Below are 20578 nucleotides of genomic sequence, written 5' to 3'. Positions count from 1 at the left end.
CTGACCCGGCGCAATCAGCTTCTCTGACCGAGCGCTGAACCGCTAACCGATGTGACAAACGGGTGTAATCACGTCATTTGTGTAAACACTTAAAAGATGCGATCGCGCGCGGCTGTTAATTCATTTACGCAGCAGTTGTTGGTTTTTAATTTGTGGGCGGGTGTAATTCTGTCATGTTGCTGCTGATCTTATTATGTGCTAATAGACTGCAGCGACGGCGTCCCCCAGGGCAGAGCCGCAGACATCTGTCTCTCTGGCCTTTACATCGTCCGTCTCTCTCTCCTGCCTCAGGACTTCATTTTACTGTAAAATCTGTCTCTCTCTCTTTACCTTTCTGTGGTGGTAGGCCCTACGGCATGCCATTACTGGGCTAATGAGGGCTGTCTACAGCCGGAGAGAGCGAGCAGTCGACAGACATGCTAACCAACACTGACACTCTCATTATACAACTGGCAACCGCTGAATGGAGTCCCTCGCTCTCTCTCTCTCTCGGCTCCGGGACGCTCGTTTTCTCTGTCCTCCTGTGACTGAGTCTCTTTCCAAAATCCATGCGACTCTAATACATTGTTTACTTAATTTCTAGCTTTGCATACACCACGTGTAGCTATAACACTGGCCCAGGGGCTTTTCACAGATTAAAATCAGAAATATTCACACACAACCTGTGGTTCTGAGGAACATCCCCAAATCATCATATTTTCCTGAATGAAGCTTGTTTTAGGACCTTTTTTCATGTATTTAAATACATTCAATATTGATAACAATCACATTACAGTAAAAAAAAAAAATAAATAAAAAACTAATACAGGACTGTTGTTTTTAGCTATAAAAGAAGTATATTTGTTTAATTGAAAATAAATCATTTTAAATGAACAATTTCTCATCTCTCTCATATATACAGTGCCCTCCATAAGTATTGGAACAGTAAAGACAAAATTGCTCTGTTGGCTGTGGAGTCAAGACATTTGCAAATATGATTAAAAGATGAATATGAGACAAAACTACAGAATGTCACATTTTATTATTAGCCGTTTCAACACATACATGTTTTACCAAATAAAAAGAACAGCACTTTTAGAGTTCATCCCACTCATTGATGTGAGCATAAGTATTGGGACAGTTGAACGTAAGGCAGATATAAAAGATTAAAAGCTATTATTTAGTTGCAGATCCCTTGCTCACAGAGCAATTTTGTCTTTACTGTTCCAATACTTATGGAGGGCACTGTATATATATATTTCAAAATTAGTTTCACACACACACACACACACACTGTATGTATGTATATATATATATACATATATACACACACACACACACACGTGTTACTAAAATATTATTTTGTATATTTTCGTATATTTTTCTTACATTTCATTATATATATAATTTACATATTTCTCATACTCTTTTCCTATATATATATATATTTTTTTTTTCTATACATCCTTCCTGTATATATTTGTACAATATAAATTCTAAAATATTTTTTCTTAAAAAAAAACAAAAAAATAATAATTTTGGAGACAGGTTTTGTGAGATTCACCTTTGCACCAGGTGACACACAAACCCATTGTGTGTGTGTGTGTGTGTGTGTGTGTGTTGCCATCAGGACTTCCTCTTCAGTGGTTTGAAAGGTAAACACTACATTACCGGTTAATTGAGCTGCCAGATATCCCGGCCAATCAGGGCGCAGGACGGTTGCTGCGGTGAACAAACAGGGAAGGAGGGAGCAGTAAATGAGTGCAGGGTGGGATATGGAGGGAAAACAATGGATGCTGGGCAGCTGGCCAAGGAAACAAGCAGAAACGGATACCATATTGGCAAAGCTTATCGCTGGAGCAAGATGGACCTGAACCAGATTAGAGTGCTGCCTGTATTCTGATATTCAAGACCACTTTCCTTTCGGACTTTCCTTCAAGGCCAAACATTTCACAGCGATACAGATGCAGCACTGAAACCTCTTCATGCAAACCTTTCAGATCAAATCTTCTTTATTAAATTGCAATTGAATATATTGAGGCGTATAATTAGTCTAAAAACATTTTAAACTAATTATTTGTATTTTTTTATTTTTATGAATATTGTATATAGTTTATGTTATATATAGGACCTAGAATAGTTCATAATTATGCATACAGTATGTTAATTTTAAACTTAAATGTTGAATACAAAAATGTGTATATTAACTTGAAGAGTGACTGCTTACTATGAGAATATTAATTATTTACTTGCTTAATGTAAATACATATTATGTCCAAATGTAAATATCTGATATCAGATGGTAATAGCATAGTACTTTGATATATAGCATGGGATTATGACCATATTCATAACATTTATATCTGTTCCTAGAATACTGTGATATTATCTTGCTTATAAAAAAAACACATATATTGTTCTTTTTTTTATTTTATATATATATATATATATATATATATATATATATATATATATATATATATATATTTTTTTTTTTTTTTTAAGTGACTTTACATGATTTCATGGCATTACCATACTCCTTTTTTGTTCTTGTTATATAGATTCTGGCACATATGTAACATTCGTATCATATATTTGTGATGTGATTCGTCCGCACACGTGTGTACAGACACACAAACACACATTCCCAGTGTTCGGTGTGTGTAACTACTGATGCGAGACTCAAGAGCAGCTGCAGGGTTTTGTTACCTGTAACACAAACCAATGCATGTTGTATCATTTACAGCCATTTCACATTAATGGACCGTCTGTCAGTGTGTGTGTATGTGTGTGTGTGTGTGTGTGTGTGTGTGTTTCTTCATAACATTCCCAGCAGATTAACAGAATAGACATGTTCACGAGAGGCTCCTCCAATGAATGGAATGTCAGGCATTACCAGGCTTATTTGAGTGCTCATATCAGCCAGTCAGATAAAGACAATCTGTGCATTGTGTGCTAAAACACACACACACACACACACACACACACACACACACACGCACACACACGCAAACCATTCTCTAAGTGTATGTTAATGACTATTCATAAAGTGGTACCACAGTAGAGCTTTTACATACTGTGTAACGCATTTTCAGACAATACAAAGCCATTAAGTACTGTGCAGATCTGTGCTTGTGTTTCAAAACCTAGTGAACTGCCTATCAAGATGACATTTTTAGGCATCACAAAACTCAAAATATTGTAATATTCTTAGGAGACCATGTTATGAATTAAAAGGCAACATTGCATGTATCATTCAATCCTACATTGCATTGCAAGGTCATTTTCTTTCTATAATGAAAAGTATTGATTAAAAATGCAATCTAATTAAAATAGTCTATTATTTATATATATATATATATATATATATATAATTTTTTTTTTTAAGGCGCATACAAGCAGTGTGTATATGTATCTAATAACTAATTGCATGTGCATATATATATATATATATGTGTGTGTGTGTGTGTGTGTACTGCATATATGCTAAATACACACACACATATATACACACATATGCAGGCCGTAGACAGCAGTGCAGCACACTAGGTTCTCTAACAGAACTCTTGAATGCTGTTGTATTATACCCTATTGGACAACTCCACCAAACCTGAATTCATGCAGTTAGAATGACTCTTTGCTGTTTTGTGCCAACCACAATATCTTAGCATGCACTTTTAGTATCACATAAACAGTTTTCTGTAGCCATCATTGCGGTGCAAAAGTCTCCAGGGCAGAACACATGAATCATCTTTTTCAGCAGATATAAGCAACGATCTCCCACGCCAACGGACATATAGGCCTGAGATGTTGCACATTTAAGACGTCGCTTATTTGCAGTCTGTCGCAGTGTTTTTCTGTAGGGACACAGCTGCATCTTCAGTGTTTGAGTAGAAACTGACCTCAGAACAGCGCTGTGTGGCTCGTCTGTGAAATGTGCTGGTATTAGTTTATGTAATTGCATTACTCATAAAGTAAACACACGACTGCCAGATTCGACATTATTCCTGATGAAACTGTTAACGTTTATTTTTAGAGAATTAATTCAGTGGCTTACGAAGATTATTTGGCTGCTAAACCCAAACCTGTTGAATTTTAGTTTATTATTAACTTTTTTTATGGATATGGTGGTAAAATAAATTTTTATGAGGTTTTGTGAAACATTTTTGCTTTTTATGAGTCTAATCTTACTTTGGCAACCCCACAGGAACATTTTCTTGCTCGTTCATAGCTCATGTTTCATATATTTTGTTTCAGATGCAGTCGAGGATTGAGATTTTTAAGAGACTGCATTTGTGATTTTTCTTTCTGATGCTGGTTTGACATAAACTTTAGAAAAAAATATGAGCAGCTAAAATGAGATTTGATATGATGACACCTGCATATGCACACTCGGCCCCTGAACTGAACCTGTTTTAATCTTATTTAATTGCCTAAGATGAAACGATAATGTTTGTATTTGTGTGTGTGAGTGAGTGTGTGTTTGCATGTCTCTCATATTTTCAGTACATGTTGATCTGTCTGTTAGCATGGACGCCAATTTACTGTGTTGTTCAACATGAGACATCTGCTGTGGAAAATAAACCCCATGAGATCATTACACACACGTGCACACACACACACGGCGGGATCAGAAGGTCTCATACTCACAGGCTAAAACTGTCACTAGCGCTGTCGCCAGCCTAATGCCCTGGATACACCAATAAATGTCTGACGTGTTAGAAAGGTATTAGACACTCATGTACGGAAATATATATTCACCTATTTATGCTGTACAGGTTTTCAATATAATCTCTTCTGCTGTAGGACAAATACAGTCATTGTTTCAGCTTGCTTGTGTTTGAACTAAAGTGTGAAATTCTGGGTGGTTGCCAGGGTGTTGCTATGTGGTTGCTAGGGAGTTTCTAATGGATTTTTAGCGTGCTGTGGGAACTAGTGTTTTGGTGGTTGCTAGGGTATTGATTTACAGTTGCTAGGCTGTTTTGGGTGGTTGCCAGGGTGTTGCTATGTGGTTGCTAAGGAGTTCTGGATGATTTTTAGTGTGTTGCTACGGGGTTGCTAAGTATTTTAGTGGTTGCCAGGAGATTGTTTTGCAGTTGCTAGGCTGCTCTGCATGGTTGCTAAGGAGAGCTGAGTGGTATTTAGTTTTTTGCTATGTGGTTAATTACAGGCCCAAGTGTTTCTGTGACCGTTTGGGAGTTTTTCACCTGTTTTATCGTTCAGTAGGTGAAAATCCTGCATCTGATCGCTTAGTAAAGTAACAGCACATTCATGTCTGGAGCGCGCACACACACACACACACACACACACACACACACACAGACTGAAGTTTAATACTTCTCGTATGGCATCAGACTGTAAAACACTTTGCGGTTCTAATTGAAATCGTTATTTTTTACAGCGTGTGCTGATTTGGACTGAATTCAGCATAAGAAGTTTCACTGGTCTGTTGTCTGTCTGTTAGCATACAAATGAGTTTGTCTTAACTTGCGAGAACAATGTTTTTGCGACTTGGCTTCTTCAAACTCCATCACGTCTCAAATGTGTGTTTGGCAGCGAGTGTTTGGAAGGCTTTTCTCTGGAAACAGCACTTTTGATTTAGACGACGAGCAGATGGTTGTAAGTAGATTGCTTTCATGTTAAGAAATCACTTTCCTTCTTTTGTCTGGCCTGCGAACGGAAGATTATTTTAATGCGGCCTCTTTTTTGTCAATACTGTGTATGGAACGGTGACATAACACCAAATACTCGGGAAAGAAAGAGGATGAGGAACAGGGAAGCCTGACAGCGATTGGTTCAGCCTCAGAAACCTGTTGCCAAGCTTACAGTCAAATTATTACAGGAACATTTTATAGCTCAGATGTTGCTTTATTTTAAATGTAATGGCTTTCTTAGTTATGTTTCATTGAAATATCAACTTAAAATTCCCTAATGAGACCCTAATAGGTCTTTTTGTCAGTCGAAACATACTCTTTACTGTCTAGGAGAAAATGTGGAGATCTCATTTATGATTCTTGTGGGCATCATTGCATTCAAATTCTGCGACCGTTCTTACTCATAAGAAAGTTTGTCAGCATCTCTGTGATTATGTCAACTCAGAAGGATGATTGACAGTCAGAAGGTATTTTCAGTTTGAATCATATGATCCAGTCAGCATCACCTTTACAGCTGCGCTGGAGGGTGAGAAGAGAAACCCGCCTCTGATTGGCTGTTTTGAGTGTTTGAAATGAAAGTAACGTGATTGGCCTCTTTTGTTTTGACTGACTGTGAGTTTGACAGTCGCAGAGGAAACGCTGAAACAGGCGAGATCACGTGCACGTGTGCTTGCAAATTCACTGCGTACTTAAATCATGCCAGAACATCATAGTAAACATAAAGCAATTCAGTAAAAACAGTGATGGGTAGATTACTTATAAATTGGACTCTGTTACTAATTTCAAATTACATTAAAAAATTTAGTAACGTAATCCACTACATTACACATTTTAAGTAATATAATGAGACTACTTTTTGATTACTTTTAGATTATTCCAAAGTTGCTTATCGCAATGATTTGCATAGGATAATTTTGTACCATATTGATGTAAAAAATACAAAGAGAAAGAAAATATGTGACCCTGGACTACAAAAGCAGTCTTAAGTCTATATTTGTAGCAATAGACAACAATACATTGTATGGGTCAAAATTATTGATTTTTCTTTTATGCCAAAAATCATTAGAACACAAGTAAAGATCATGTTTCATGAAGATATTTAGTAATTTCCTACCGTATATATATCAAAACTTCATTTTTGATTAGTAATATGCATTGCTAAGAACTTCATTTGAACAACTTTAAAGGAGATTTTCTCAATATTTAGATTTTTTTGCTCCCTCAGATTCCAGATTTTCTAATAGTTGCATCTCAGACAAATATTGTCCTATCATAACAAACCATACATCAATGGAAAGCTTGTTTACTCAGTTTTCAGATGATGAATAAATCTCAATTTCGAAAAATTGACCCCTGGTTTTGTATTCCAGGGTCACAAATATTCTTTCCTTTGTTATTAACAACATGAAGTGCATTAAACATTACATTACGTCAAAGTTTTCCAAACGGCTTTGTGAAGAAACTGCAGGGGGTTTGTGAGTTTAATGAAAAGCTAATCAATTAAATCATAAAAAATGGTAAATTAAAATAAATAATTTTAGCATCAAAATAAACACTGTTTTATTTTGTTTACCTGCATGTCATGTGACCTTTACCCAATGTCAGAGAATTGTACATAACTTAAAATCTCGGGGGAACTTCAAGTAAATACTTAATATAAGAAATAACATGACTTTTAATATGTTTGTAATGTAATTTTAATATGTAATCATGTAATCAATACAAAAGTAACATGTTGTCTGATTACGAGTATTTTAAAATATAATATAATATAATTATAAGTACTTAATTTTTGTAATTTGATTACATACAGTAATCCAGATTACATGTAATCAGTTACTTCCCATCATTGAAAACCAATGAGAACACTTTAGCAACTGCTTAGCAACACCCTGGCCAATCACAAAATTCATTATTGCTCTCTGCAGCTACAGCATAGTGGTAATGCACTGGGAACCAGCCAGGAAACTGTAGTAAATGCATAGCAATGCAGTAAAAACCAATAAAAACACCTTGGCAACTGCATAGCAACATCCCAGTCAATCACAAAACCCTGGCAATACGGCGGTGAGTTTTGCATAATCAAACAGCTCTCATATTTCCACCAGAAAATCTGCTAGCATATTTATATTTTATCATCTGTAAATATTCACAGCAGCTTGACTATTTTCATTTCTACTCATTCGATCAGCAGCACTCTGTCTCTCTCTGTTAGTCTGTCCCTCTCGTTTAAACAGGCCATTCATCTTCACATGGCCAAAACAATATGTTGATTGTACAAACACAGTTATTAACTGGACGGCGTCCAGCCAGAGTTATTTTCGATGTTAAGGCCTGTGGGAACATTGTGTGCTTTAGAGATTTGAGCTGTGATGCAATGACAGAGAGAAATAAAAGCCATCGCTCAGACCGCTCGTTCACTTTAGATTAGTTTTAAGTAGCGAAATGTCTCAGAGAAACATCAGTGTCCTACAGATATAATGCAGTCTGTGTGTATGGGTTTATTTGACTGTAGTTTTGTGCTCGGAAATGAGTTAAATCTGACCTCAATTCAGGGACATCCAGAAATGTGCTTAGTTGGAAAAATTATTTACAATAACGTATTTACTCAAAATAATGTATAAAAAAAAAAAAGATTTTATAAAAAAAATTAAATATATATATATATATATATATATATATATATATATATATATATATATATATATATATATATATTTAAGATTTTAGGGGTTTTGTTAATGTGCAGTTTACTTAACTTGGCAAATTAATTGACTGATTAACATCAGACGTGACTTTTTGAATCTCAAACATTTTCTGTCCAGTTTTTTTAGTTAAATTATAATTTTTTTAAATTAGTGAGTGTTAACGGATCAGGTAAAGGCTTATGAAATATTACAGCTATATTGATTACGTATAAGAGTGCAATAAATAGTCAACTCCATTATTTGACCATATTTGAATTCATTTGTGGAATTCTCCAAATTTTCCCACAAAAGCAGCACAGATCCTGGTAATGACCTGTGTGTGTGTGTGTGTGTGTGTGTGTCTGTGTGTGTGTGTGTGTGTGTGTGTGTGTATGTGTGTGTGTGTCTGTGTGTGTGTGTGTGTGTGTGTGTTGTATTGTGTTGCAGGTGTTCAGTAGCACCCCATCCCCATTTTTCTGTGTTATCCTAATTAAACACACACACACAAACACACACACACACACACACACACACACACACTACCCAAAAGACGTTTACCCCTATTTACATAATGAGACAGAATCTGTGAAAGACTAATGAGAAATCTAGCAATTACTCCAAAGAGAAAGAAAGAAAGCCAGAGACGGATCCGTTTCCGTCTCATTTATAATCAATCGCACTCTTTTATATTAGTTTGTTTTGATTATGTTTTATGACTCACAGATGGAAAAACACTGGACAGAACTTCCAGTTAGAGGACTAGTTCACCCACTAATGAAGATCCAGTCATCATTTACTCATCAGACACCCTCACACTGCTCTTTCCCATGCAATGAAAGTATATACAGACAAAAACATCATAAAAGTATCTTACATTTGAGTCAGAAGAATTTTTATATTATAATTATAGTACAGAAGTCACAATGACTACTTTTACGATAGTTGCGTGGTATTTTTATCCTTTTTGAAGCATGACAGACTTGGTCATTATGAACTGTATAGAAAAAAGCAGAGTGAACATTCCTTGAACGTTATACACACAAAAATAGCATCGTATGAGTTGGAATGAAATGAGGATCTTCATTTTTGGTCGAACTGTTCCTATAAGTATTGGGTTCCACCGCAGGGTTGACATTTATTCTCCTGCTTGTGGAGTTAATTTATCGCAGCGTTAAGTGTTTGGCATGATCGCTTAAACACACACACACACTTAGTACCCAACCACACCACCTAGTATTTTATACTATATTTAATATTACTAAGTCCATCCCTGCTGTCGACAGCCCAGTGCGCAGCGCCTGAAATAGAATCATTCCACCGGTCTAGATGCTTTTCAGGCCATAATTGCAACTTAATCTCTGGCCCTATGCAATTTGCATTGTAATAATATCCAATATTCAAACTGCAGTGGTCTTGCGGTTTACAGAACATTTGCATCAAGCAGCTGGTGCTTTGAGTTTCTCTTTGATAATAATAATAATAATAATAATAATTTGTTACATTTATATAGCGCTTTTCTGGGTAGTCAAAGCGCTTTACATAGAAGGGGGGGAATCTCCTCAACCACCACCAATGCAGATTCAGTCTTGTTTGTTTGTTTTTAAACGTCCTTTCTCCTTCACTATCGTGTTAGAAAGCGCTGACGTTAGCGGTTTTATATTTAACACAGCATTGCATGCTTACATGACCTCTCTCTATGCATGTTCCTGGTCTTATTCAGCATTTTTTCAGCTTTATTTATATACTGTAATGTGACAGTATGTATCCATATTTTGAATTAGCTTTTATTTTTATATTTTCATTTCATAAGTTTTAGTAATTTCATGCACTTGTCATTTTTGTTAGATTTCTATTTAGTTTTAATTTATTTTTAAGTTTAAATTCTATTTTTTTTTATTGCAATATAATAAATTTAATGTTTTATCTAATTTTTTCATCTAATATTTATTTCAGTTTTGTCAATTACATTTTTTACAAATAATTTTAGTTTTAATTACCAATTCATCGAGTCGCATTATTCAGAAGAACAACATGCAACATGCTTAAGCATGCATAAGTTAGTCTGATTTCAATATATATATATATTATACATATGTATGTATGTGTATTAGTCAAATGCTGCAGTGTGATTCAGTGGTTGTGTTAAAGTATTTGCATGTGTTTGTATGTGTCTGCATGTATTAGTAGCCACATCGCAAGCTAGCTAAGCTAGCAGAAATACACAACAACATGTCAACTACTAATGTTAATCCATGAGATTTTTATTTTAAACTCAACTTCCAGTCAAACAGGCGATTTCACCACAATCATTCTGGTATCTGTTCGGCAGAGACATTCAGAAATGCCCCCTCAAGTCACCCACGGGTTACAGTAAAGTTTGCAGTAAAGGGAACGGACACGTGCGGCGGTTAACAGGAAGACACAAGGTGCAGAAAACCCCTGTCGTCTGTCTAAGTTTAGCCACAGTGATGAGAGAGATACAAATCAGAGAGAAAGAAAGAAAAGTAGATGACAACATCCCACGATCCCTTCAGTCTGTCTGGGCGATTAACGGCACAATCATCACGGCCGGTCCAAGCTGCCACTTCTGATGAGGGACATTCTCACCGCGCTAAATACGGCACTCTGGATTTACTTGACAGCATATTGTTAGTCATACACCACTTTCTGATTTACAGTGATATGCAGATTCATCCAGCGCTTGAATCACTTCACGTGTGGGTTTGCTTGTGTTTTGAAGACTGGCTGAGAGAGAATGATTGTCGAATATTAATGTGAGAAAAGATTTGACATCAAGCAATTAGAAGAGATTGAAGATACCATGGTACTGTGATGTGTCAGCTGGTATTACTGTGGTACTTTGAGATGTGCATGTCCAAAGATCAAACATGTTAGGTACTTTTTTGGCATGTATGAGTATTTAAAATAAACAACCTATCTATTTTGTCTTTTCCATGTTCATACACAGTGCTGGGTAGATTACTTACACATTGAAGTCTGTTGATTACAAATGACATGAGGAAAATTAAAGTTAGTAATGTCATTTAGTTTACTCATTTTAGGTAATGTATTCTGACTACTTTTGGATTACTTATAGATTACTTATAGATTTATTAGTGTATGACCTAAATTTGGAATTGTGAATCATTTGTAATCATGCAATCCATAGAAAGTAAATGTAATCTGATTATGTACATTTTAAAATGTAATGTAATCAAATTACACATACTATATTTGGAATCTGATTACATAATCCAGATTACATGTAATCAGTTACTACCCAGCACTGTTCATATTCCATGGTACATCAAAGAATACTGTGGTATTATCTTGTACGTTTACCATGGTAATTTGTTAATGAGCCTGCGGCTGTATTTCATCATCCTCTTGTAATATTTCTCTTGGGTCATTTGATAGACAGCAGTGTGCACTACAAGTACACTACTCTAGTTTAATATGCCTGTGTGTGTGTCTGGCACACTCTCTTGTGTGAATCATTAGATGTTGGATTGCTCCGATTCCCAAAACCTAGACTGCCAAAACTCCTGCCGGGAGCGTTTCCTCAAACAAGCCTCACACACAGAGCGGGACAGAGGAGATCACACACACTCACTCTCTCTCACACACACACACACACACACACACTGATACACGCAGCGGGAAGAGGCCAGAATGACTGACTGAAATCAGTTCATATGTCATTATTCCTGCTGAGCACAATATGTTATTAGTGGCGTTTAAGTCAATCATCACTAGTACTAGTGCTGATAGTCATGTGATTAAAGCCCTGACAGCAAGCATTACAGTTCAGATACACAATTTATACCTTCTGGATGATAAAACAGCTGAAAAAAAAACAAAAAAACATAGACACACACTGAGAGGGGAGCCATATCAAGATAATATTACCATAGCAACAACATATCAACATAATTAAAACATCTAAAGCACCCTAGCAACCACCCAGAACACAAACAACTGCATAGCAACACCCTGGCAACCACAAAGTAACACACTTAAAAACACCTGGTGACCCCTAGCAACCATTTAGAATGCCAACAACTGCATAGCAACACCCTGGTAACCACATAGTAACAATTTAAACAATTTGGAGCATCCTAGCAACCACTCTATATAACTGCATAGCAACACCTTGGCCACCACATATAACATAATTAAAACTATTTGGATTGGCCTAGTAACCACTCTGAACACAAACAGCTGCATAGCAACACCCTGGCAACCACATAGTAGCACACCTAAAACCATCTGGAGTACCCTAGCAACCACTCAGTATAGCAACACCCTGGAAACCGGCCACAACATCTAGCCTAGTATCATTTTAGTGAGGGAAAACACCACAGAAATCCTGATTGTTATTGTTGATGTTTTGATTAGTGATGATGATTGTCTCCTGTGGTTTGTGTCTCTTGTTCCTCTGAGACTCTTCTAAGTCGGGCCCGTTGTCCTCTGTTTTTCTCTCCTCTCTGTCTCCTCTTTTCTCCATCTCTCAGAGCAGATACGGTGTAGGAGATCGAGGTGTTAGGCTGTACGGCTCTTTACCCGTGAGGCCCAACCCTGAGGAGAAAAGACTGCCCTCTTCAGGGGTGAGACCCGACGCTCTTACCTTCTTCAGCTCTGATCCAAGCGACTAGCAGACCAGAAACATACTCTATACAATTACAGATGCTAACATCAATGCTATAGCATACACTGCCAATACAACACGTACTAGTTGTAAAATCGAGCTTGTGTAGTTACTGTTTGCAGTTGAGTACTTTTTTAACATATGTTTCTGGACCTTCACAGGGAAAATAACTGTAATGAGACCTAAAAAGTCAATAATCGTTCTAAGGGTATGTTTTACATGACAACAATGTAAAAGTTTTTTTCTTTTAAAGGATTAGTTCACTTTCAAATAAAAATGTCCTTATAATTTACTGACCCCCATGTCATCCGAGATGTTTATGTATTTCTTTCTTCAGTCGAAAAGAAATGAAGGTTTTTGATGAAAACATTCCAGGAATCTTCTCCATATCGTGACGTTCAATGGACTCCAAATGTTTGAAGGTCAAAATTACAGTTTCCGTGCAGCTTCAAAGGGCTATAAATGATACCAGACGATGAATAAGGGTCTTATCTAGCGTCAAGCGTGACCTTTTCAACGTCATGACCGCGTATCGCAGAACAGGCGAGCATTTGTGTTTATAAAGCATATACATTTTTTTTTTTTTAAATGACCGATCGTTTCGCTAGATAAGACCCTTATTCATCTTCTGGTATCATTTATAGCCCTTTGAAGCTGCACGGAAACTGTAATTTTGACCTTCAACCATTTGGAGTCCATTGAACGTCAAGATATGGAGAAGATTCCTGGAATGTTTTCATCAAAAACCTTAACTTCTTTTCGACTGAAGAAAGAAATACATAAACATCTCGGATGACATGGGGGTGAGTAAATTATCAGGAAATTTTAATTTCGAAGTGAACTAATCCTTTAAGTTTTTGAAAAGTTTCGCATACAGACGACAACGCTGTAAAAAAGACTCTGCAAACACGACTAAAAACGCTGTATTATATATGCCAGGCCTGTAGTTGGTGCTTGTGCACATACGCATTTCTATAGACTAAATGCGCAATACACATGTGCATGACGTCACCGCTTTCACAAATTTGCATATTTGTATTTTACATAGAGTGCTTTGCATGCTGTTGTGTAAATGAATGGCCAAAACGCATTAAAAAATGTATGTTAACACTTCGTAATTCTAATTCCAATGCACACCACAATATCGAATAACGATAACTAAAGACTAAAAATATTGTTGAAATTACGGGGTGATTTATTTTTTCCAGATGATGAATGATAAAAACACTGACAGCCAATCAGAATCCATCTTTAAAGAGCACGAGCATTTAAAGTGACAGATGGCAACACTCCAGTGCATGCGTTTAATAAACAGAACGTTATCGTACATTGGTGTAGTTATATAGTTATCATTTTAGTTATCTTTTTTTTTTTTAATGAGCCTTAAGTCTTTAGCATCCTAACTGAAATGAAACCTCACTAGTGATTGGTTTGTAATGCTCTGCATAGTCAGCAACTCAAACAAACAGTGATTCAAGTCGAGAGTTGTACATTAACGTGTTGCTAAACTAATGACTCAGTTCTTTAAAATGAATAAAAAACAGCACTCAGATAGTGGGTAGAATAATCAGTTTTGATTGAACCGTGAAGTGGATTATTGATTGTTTTCAAACTATAAAAGTATTTGTAATCAGTACTGGGTTTGCTCATGGTGGTCACACTAGGTTTGGATCAGGGCTTTCTCTAGCGCCCCCTGTTGTGTGAGCTTGACTCTGTCTGTCTGTCTGTCTGTGGTGGTTTTGTGGTTCTCTGAGGGTCACATGATGAATTGAGAGTCCCTATATGTCCCCATAGGGCCACACTTCACACCCACCATAACCTCCCACCAACACACACACACACACTACAGGATGAACTTCAAGTTTGAGCCAAAACCGAACAGTCAAGTGTAACTGCTTTGACTTACAAAACATACTGTGGCAGACCCAGATGGTAAAACCATAACACTGAATGATTACCATATTCATGGTACTCTAAGGTATTTCAGAGAATATCACAGTACTTTTTGGTGCAATGTTTTGTTTGTTTTCTATTTTATTGTTTTAAATATTTAAATATTTGAGTAATAGTAAGCAATAAATAAATGGTTATACAATGGTTTTTAGACAAGTGTACTATATGCATTTTTACTATTTGTTTAGTTAATATGATTTAATTTGTATATTTGTATAGCTATTTTTCTTCGTATTGACATAGTTTTAGTTTTTTTATTGTTATATTTAATTTTCTATTGTTATATTAAATATTTTAATATTTTAGTAATAATAAGCAATAAGCAATAAGCACTAATAAAAAAGGTCATAAAATATGGCTATACAATGGTTTTTGAGCATGTATGATAATACTACAGTACTCATTTTTGGCACAAGTATTTATTAGTGCATATCATTTCATGTGGATATTGTTATTGCTGTTTTATTTGCATTAGCATTTTTATATGTATTTTTTTTCTATTTTATTATTTCAAACATTGTAATATTTTAGTAATAACACACACCATAAAATGGTTATACTATGGTCATTTTTGTTTAGTGAATAGTTGCTATTTTTCTTCACATTAAACCTCATTCATGAGACATGCACAGATTGATATCTGTGCAAATTATTTGTGAAACCAAAACAAACCATAATTTACACAGAAATTAATTTTGTGAAACAAATTAACATAATGACCAATGTGGACACATCCTGTATGCATTTTTTTAAAACAATATTAGTAGAAAAACATATTTACTATAGTGCATTTGTTGAATATTTGGAAGATGCACGTGAACATACAGTCATTTTAGTATGATCTTTAGTTGGTAGGAATCATTTTTATCATGTGCACATGTGGTAGTGTTTCTGCAGTTGAGCATCACTGCTGCAAATACACTCATCTTACGTTTGCAATGCTGCAAATGTTCACACATTATCACCCTCAAGAGTGACTCACTATCAAAAGTGAGCACGTTTGACTCAGAATTACCTAAGTTTCCTTTTTCACTTTCCGTTACTTGAAAGGACGTCCGTATTTAACAAAGTAAAACACGTCTGACTCACTGGAAAAACTCAAACCGTGTGCACCCGACGCTTTTGTTTTCAATTGATCTACTCAGCACATTAACTGAAAATGTGAAACTATGGAAATAAAATTGTTCCAAAACACGAAGAATCCTCTGCTGCAGAAGCTTTTGGAATGATCTTCTCGTCGTCCTGCTCGACTGAATACCGTCGTGTGCAATATTGTGGGCGGCTTCTTTTTAATTAGAAAAGAGATGGTATTGATATTCCAGAAACCGGCATCGTAAATCATTTATCAGCGCTGGAGTGCGAACAAAGCAGCTCATGCTGACCGCTCCTACCTTATCCATTATCAGGGTTCCCACGGCCAGGAAAAAAACCTGCAAATATCAAGGAATTTGAAAATGTTGATGGGTTTTTCCAGGCTTGACAGATGGTATATAGGCCATGGTACCATTCGGTTTCCTTATCCTTACAGTATGTCACTGTACTTTGAATTACATTTCAACAATACCATGGTATTACTATCTTGATAGTGTTCAAAACAATATTCATAATATTTACACGGCTTGTGTTCATATTTATTTTATTATTGTAAATATTTGAATGTTTTAGTAACAGTAAGCATGTTTTATACGGAAACTAATATAAAAACCACAAAGTGCATGATTATATAATGGATTTTGAACATTAATGGTTGTACTATAGTATTTTTAACCTGGAAATTGTACAATTCTAATTTTCAAGCTTGGAAAAGTCATAGAGAATTCTGACCATGATGCAGTTTTGATTCCATTATCCATACCTCATTGTACTGTGAAGTATTTTAAACAATACCATGGTATTATCATCATGGTAATGGCATGGCATGTTTTTGGGGTTTTTTTTAGGTTTTTTTTTTTCTATTTTAATAAGAATAAGCACTAACTAATACAAATATCATAAAATGTATGGTTTTTATGCAAGTATGGTAATATTATGAAATTATTTAACCTAGAAATTGTAAAATAAAAATTTTCAGGCCTGAAAAAGTCATGAAAATAATTTCTTTTTTTATGTAATTTTGGTAACGCTTTACTTAAAGCCTTTATGTATAGTGCATTATGAAGTTATTCATAATATATGTTGTAATGCATTATGTCTTTTCATAAATAATTGTTACCAAGGTTAAAATGCATTATAATATATGACTTTTTTTTTTTGTCATGTGTTTTAATGCATAATTTCTAAAGTTATAACAATAATTAAGCAATACAATGTGGAGAATGCATTTTATGGTGTATTACAAGATATAATAAATGCATTAAAATAATTGCATTGCAATATTCATTATATATAAAGGCTTATTAATATTTAGGTCTTTTTCTAGTTATTTTCAGCCCTAAACTACAGAATTCTCTTTGTAATCATCTCTATAAAGCGATCCTCATCCACTATTCACGAAAGCCTGGAGAAGTCATGGAAACACATTGCTCAAAACCCTGAATTCTGTGGATGATTTGGATTATTTGACTGCATCATCATAAAAAATATAGAAAGTGAAATATAGAAATATTCAAACTTGTATTTGGTGTGGATTTGTGTATTTCATTATTCTGCAGTTAGTTAAAGTTCTCTCACAGAGTCTTGACACGTTCATAAATAAAACTGAAAAATATGATATTTTTACAATGCCCAGAGTTCTGAGGAACGATCTAAAAAAAGACAGAGGGAAGAAAACTTCTTTTTTTTTTGGCTCAGTTTTCCGGATGCGTACATGCATTTACATATGAATGGTTTAAAATTATCTGCCTTTTATCAAGCGTCTCCTCAGCCGCCTTTTAAGAAGTCTAACCAAACCATGGCATGAAGGTTGAGCTCAGAACAACCACTTTAACAGCTCTGAGAGGAAACGTGCCGTTTCTCCTTGGCCCCGTGCGTCAGGTGTTGCGGTGAGGGGAGGGAACGAGGTTTTAGGCCTTTGTTTGGTATCTTTACATCTAGATACACAGGGTTCAGTTAAAAGTTGGTTCAGTTAAACATCCGCTCACTAGCTAAAATCACCCCCCCACCGCACACACACACACACACCCACCCTCACCTTTCAGCTTCCTCTGGAGCTGAACAACATACACACACACACACACAGTTATTTTCAGAGAGTTTATTGCTCTGAAACCGACAGGCTTTCTTTCTCTCACTGAGAGTCTCTTTCCCTCCTTTTTTCACATGGTGCCAGAGGAGAATGTTATTGCTCTGGAGACTTAATGGAGTTTAAGTATCAGCTTGGTCTCAGATATTTCTCCTAAAATCCTTTCTAGAACAAAGAACAGACACAAATGAGTCACTAGTTTTGCTCCAGAAGGAATATTTATAGCAGCTGAGATCGTTTGATGAGAAATGCTTGAGTTCCTTTTGGTTTTTTTGGTATCTGAGCACAGTTTCAGATGTTGTTGAGATCTCTTTTGAGACAAATAGTGTCGTTTTCTCAGGAGAAACATCTCAAACATCTTTTTATCTGGATTTGAATGAAATGATTTAATCTCATCACTGTTGCTCAATCATAGCTCAGTTATGTCTCAATTTCATCTCATATCTTTCTCCTAAAATTTATAGGAGAAATAAACACAAATGAGCCCCTAGTTGTCATCCAGTAATAATATAGAGCTATAAAATGAACGTGGAGCAGCTCGGATCATTTGATGAGAAATGTTTTAAATTGAGCTGTGAATTTTTGATATTTAGGCAAATCTGAGCAAAATTTGAGACATTGTTGGGTTGTTTTCTCAGGAGAAACATCTCAAACATCTGTTTTCTGAATTTGCTCTCTATTAAATCTCATCACTGTTTAGGAGAAACAATTAAGGTTTTCAAGAGATATCATTTATGAGTTTTCCTACAGCTGAGTTACATCTCAATTTTGTCTCAGATATTTCTTATAAAACTTTTGAGCCAATAGTTGTCATTCATTAAGATAATAGAGCTATAACATGAATGATCGTACCAGCTCAGATCATTTGATGAGAAATGATTGAATTCATGTTGAGATTTTTGACTTTTGACTGCAGACTTTTAATTTATGTCATAGAAACATATCTGAAGCAATTGAGATATTAATGAGCTTTCTTCATAGTGGTTTCCCTCATTTGCTGCAATTTCATCTGTAAGATAAACGTTAAACACACAGCGAGGTGTCGACACTAAACCGTCTGAAGACGGCAGGATTAGCCAAATGAGATCTCAAATTTCCCTCCTCTGCTAAATATGCACTAATGTAATGTTTTGATGCGTAATCCAGGGAACAGCGCTGGCGTCGTTTGGACCTGCAAACTCTCAATGTCAGTTGATGCCAATTTGTGGGGTTTATTTTCTCATGTCTGTAATCCTGGACTATAATCTCATGTGATACGGATTTATGGGCATCCAAACACCATTAACTGCTTTCAATGGACGATCACTAATAAAACTATATATATCTGCTTTTAATGAATACTTTAAAGACAATATGTGAGCCAAGTCTTAAATCGCTGGGGTATTTATAGCAATAGCCAAAAATACTTTGTATGGGACAAAATTATTGATTATTCATTTATGCCAAAAATCATTAGGACATTAACTAAAGATCATGTTCCATGAAGATATAGGATGTATAAATCTCAATTTCCAAAAATTGACCCTTATGACTGGTTTTGTGGTCCAGGGTCACATATATTTACAATTCATCAGTGCATTTTATTGTATTATTTAGCAAAACAGTAATAGTATAAACATTTTCATAATTTTTATCAATATTCTATAACTTTTATTAACATACATGTACTCTTCTGCTGACGCAAGGCCATTAAAAATAATATTAACAAATAATATCACAGTTTAATGTTTTCAAGTCCCACCGCAATGGTCCAAAAAATATATTTTTAAGAATCTTTGTGAATGTTATTTTGTGTCGCCTTTAAAACATTTGGTTTCCTCATGGATAGTAGATACTTATAGTGTAATATTTAAGTGAATATGAATCATTTATTTGGGTTAAATGACAATGATTAAAAATTTATTAAAAAAATAAATAAATATGTTTTTTATAAAGATGAAAAAAGTCAAAAAATCTGGTATTTTTACATATATAAAATTATATATAATTACATAGTTATAATTATATATAATATGAAAATATATATGTCTAAAAATCCACGGTTGGTTGACTAATAATCAAATATTAGGAAAGAATAAAATTAAATAATATATTGTTTATTCGTTTATTTTGCAGTATTTTTGTTAGGAGTCCCTGTATCTGAGCTTTCACAAAAGGTGTTTTTTTTAAAGAAGGCTCTTGAATTGTGGTCTGTGTGTTTGTGTAGGATGTGATGCTGTTTAAATAGGCAGCACAACATGTGTTTCTGATACTTGAGCTTTAAATAAGACTGAAATAAGGCCTCATAATAACAGCCACAGCTGGAACTCCTGAACTTGTGGTGAGACTCGCATATGATTAGCCAATCAGAGAAGACGGAGGGCGTGGCCCGATATGTGTTATATTTTACAAATCTGCATTGAAGTGCATTGAAATGCATGTATTTTTTGCGGTGTGTTAGTTTGCTTTCATGACAAATTGGTTGAGGAGGTTTTAG

General features: G+C 35.3%; 1 protein-coding gene across 5 annotated transcripts in view; it reads left to right on the top strand.

The window, feature by feature from the left end:
* Nucleotides 1-20578, top strand: part of LOC306844909 (TOX high mobility group box family member 2-like) — a 123027-nt gene that overhangs the window by 31331 nt on the left and 71118 nt on the right. For 4 of the 5 annotated variants that reach the window (XM_079377345.1, XM_079377346.1, XM_079377343.1 and 1 more), the window contains exon 2: nt 12835-12927. The exons of the other annotated variant lie outside the window; for it this stretch is intronic. In XM_079377345.1, the coding sequence (XP_079233471.1) occupies nt 12835-12927 (93 nt within the window). The remainder of the gene's footprint in view (nt 1-12834; nt 12928-20578) is intronic. 5 annotated transcript variants of the gene reach the window in all.

Source organism: Barbus barbus (genome assembly GCF_936440315.1).
Source record: "Barbus barbus genome assembly, chromosome: 25".
Lineage (NCBI taxonomy): Eukaryota > Metazoa > Chordata > Actinopteri > Cypriniformes > Cyprinidae > Barbus > Barbus barbus.
This window is presented reverse-complemented; position numbering and strand designations above follow the sequence as displayed.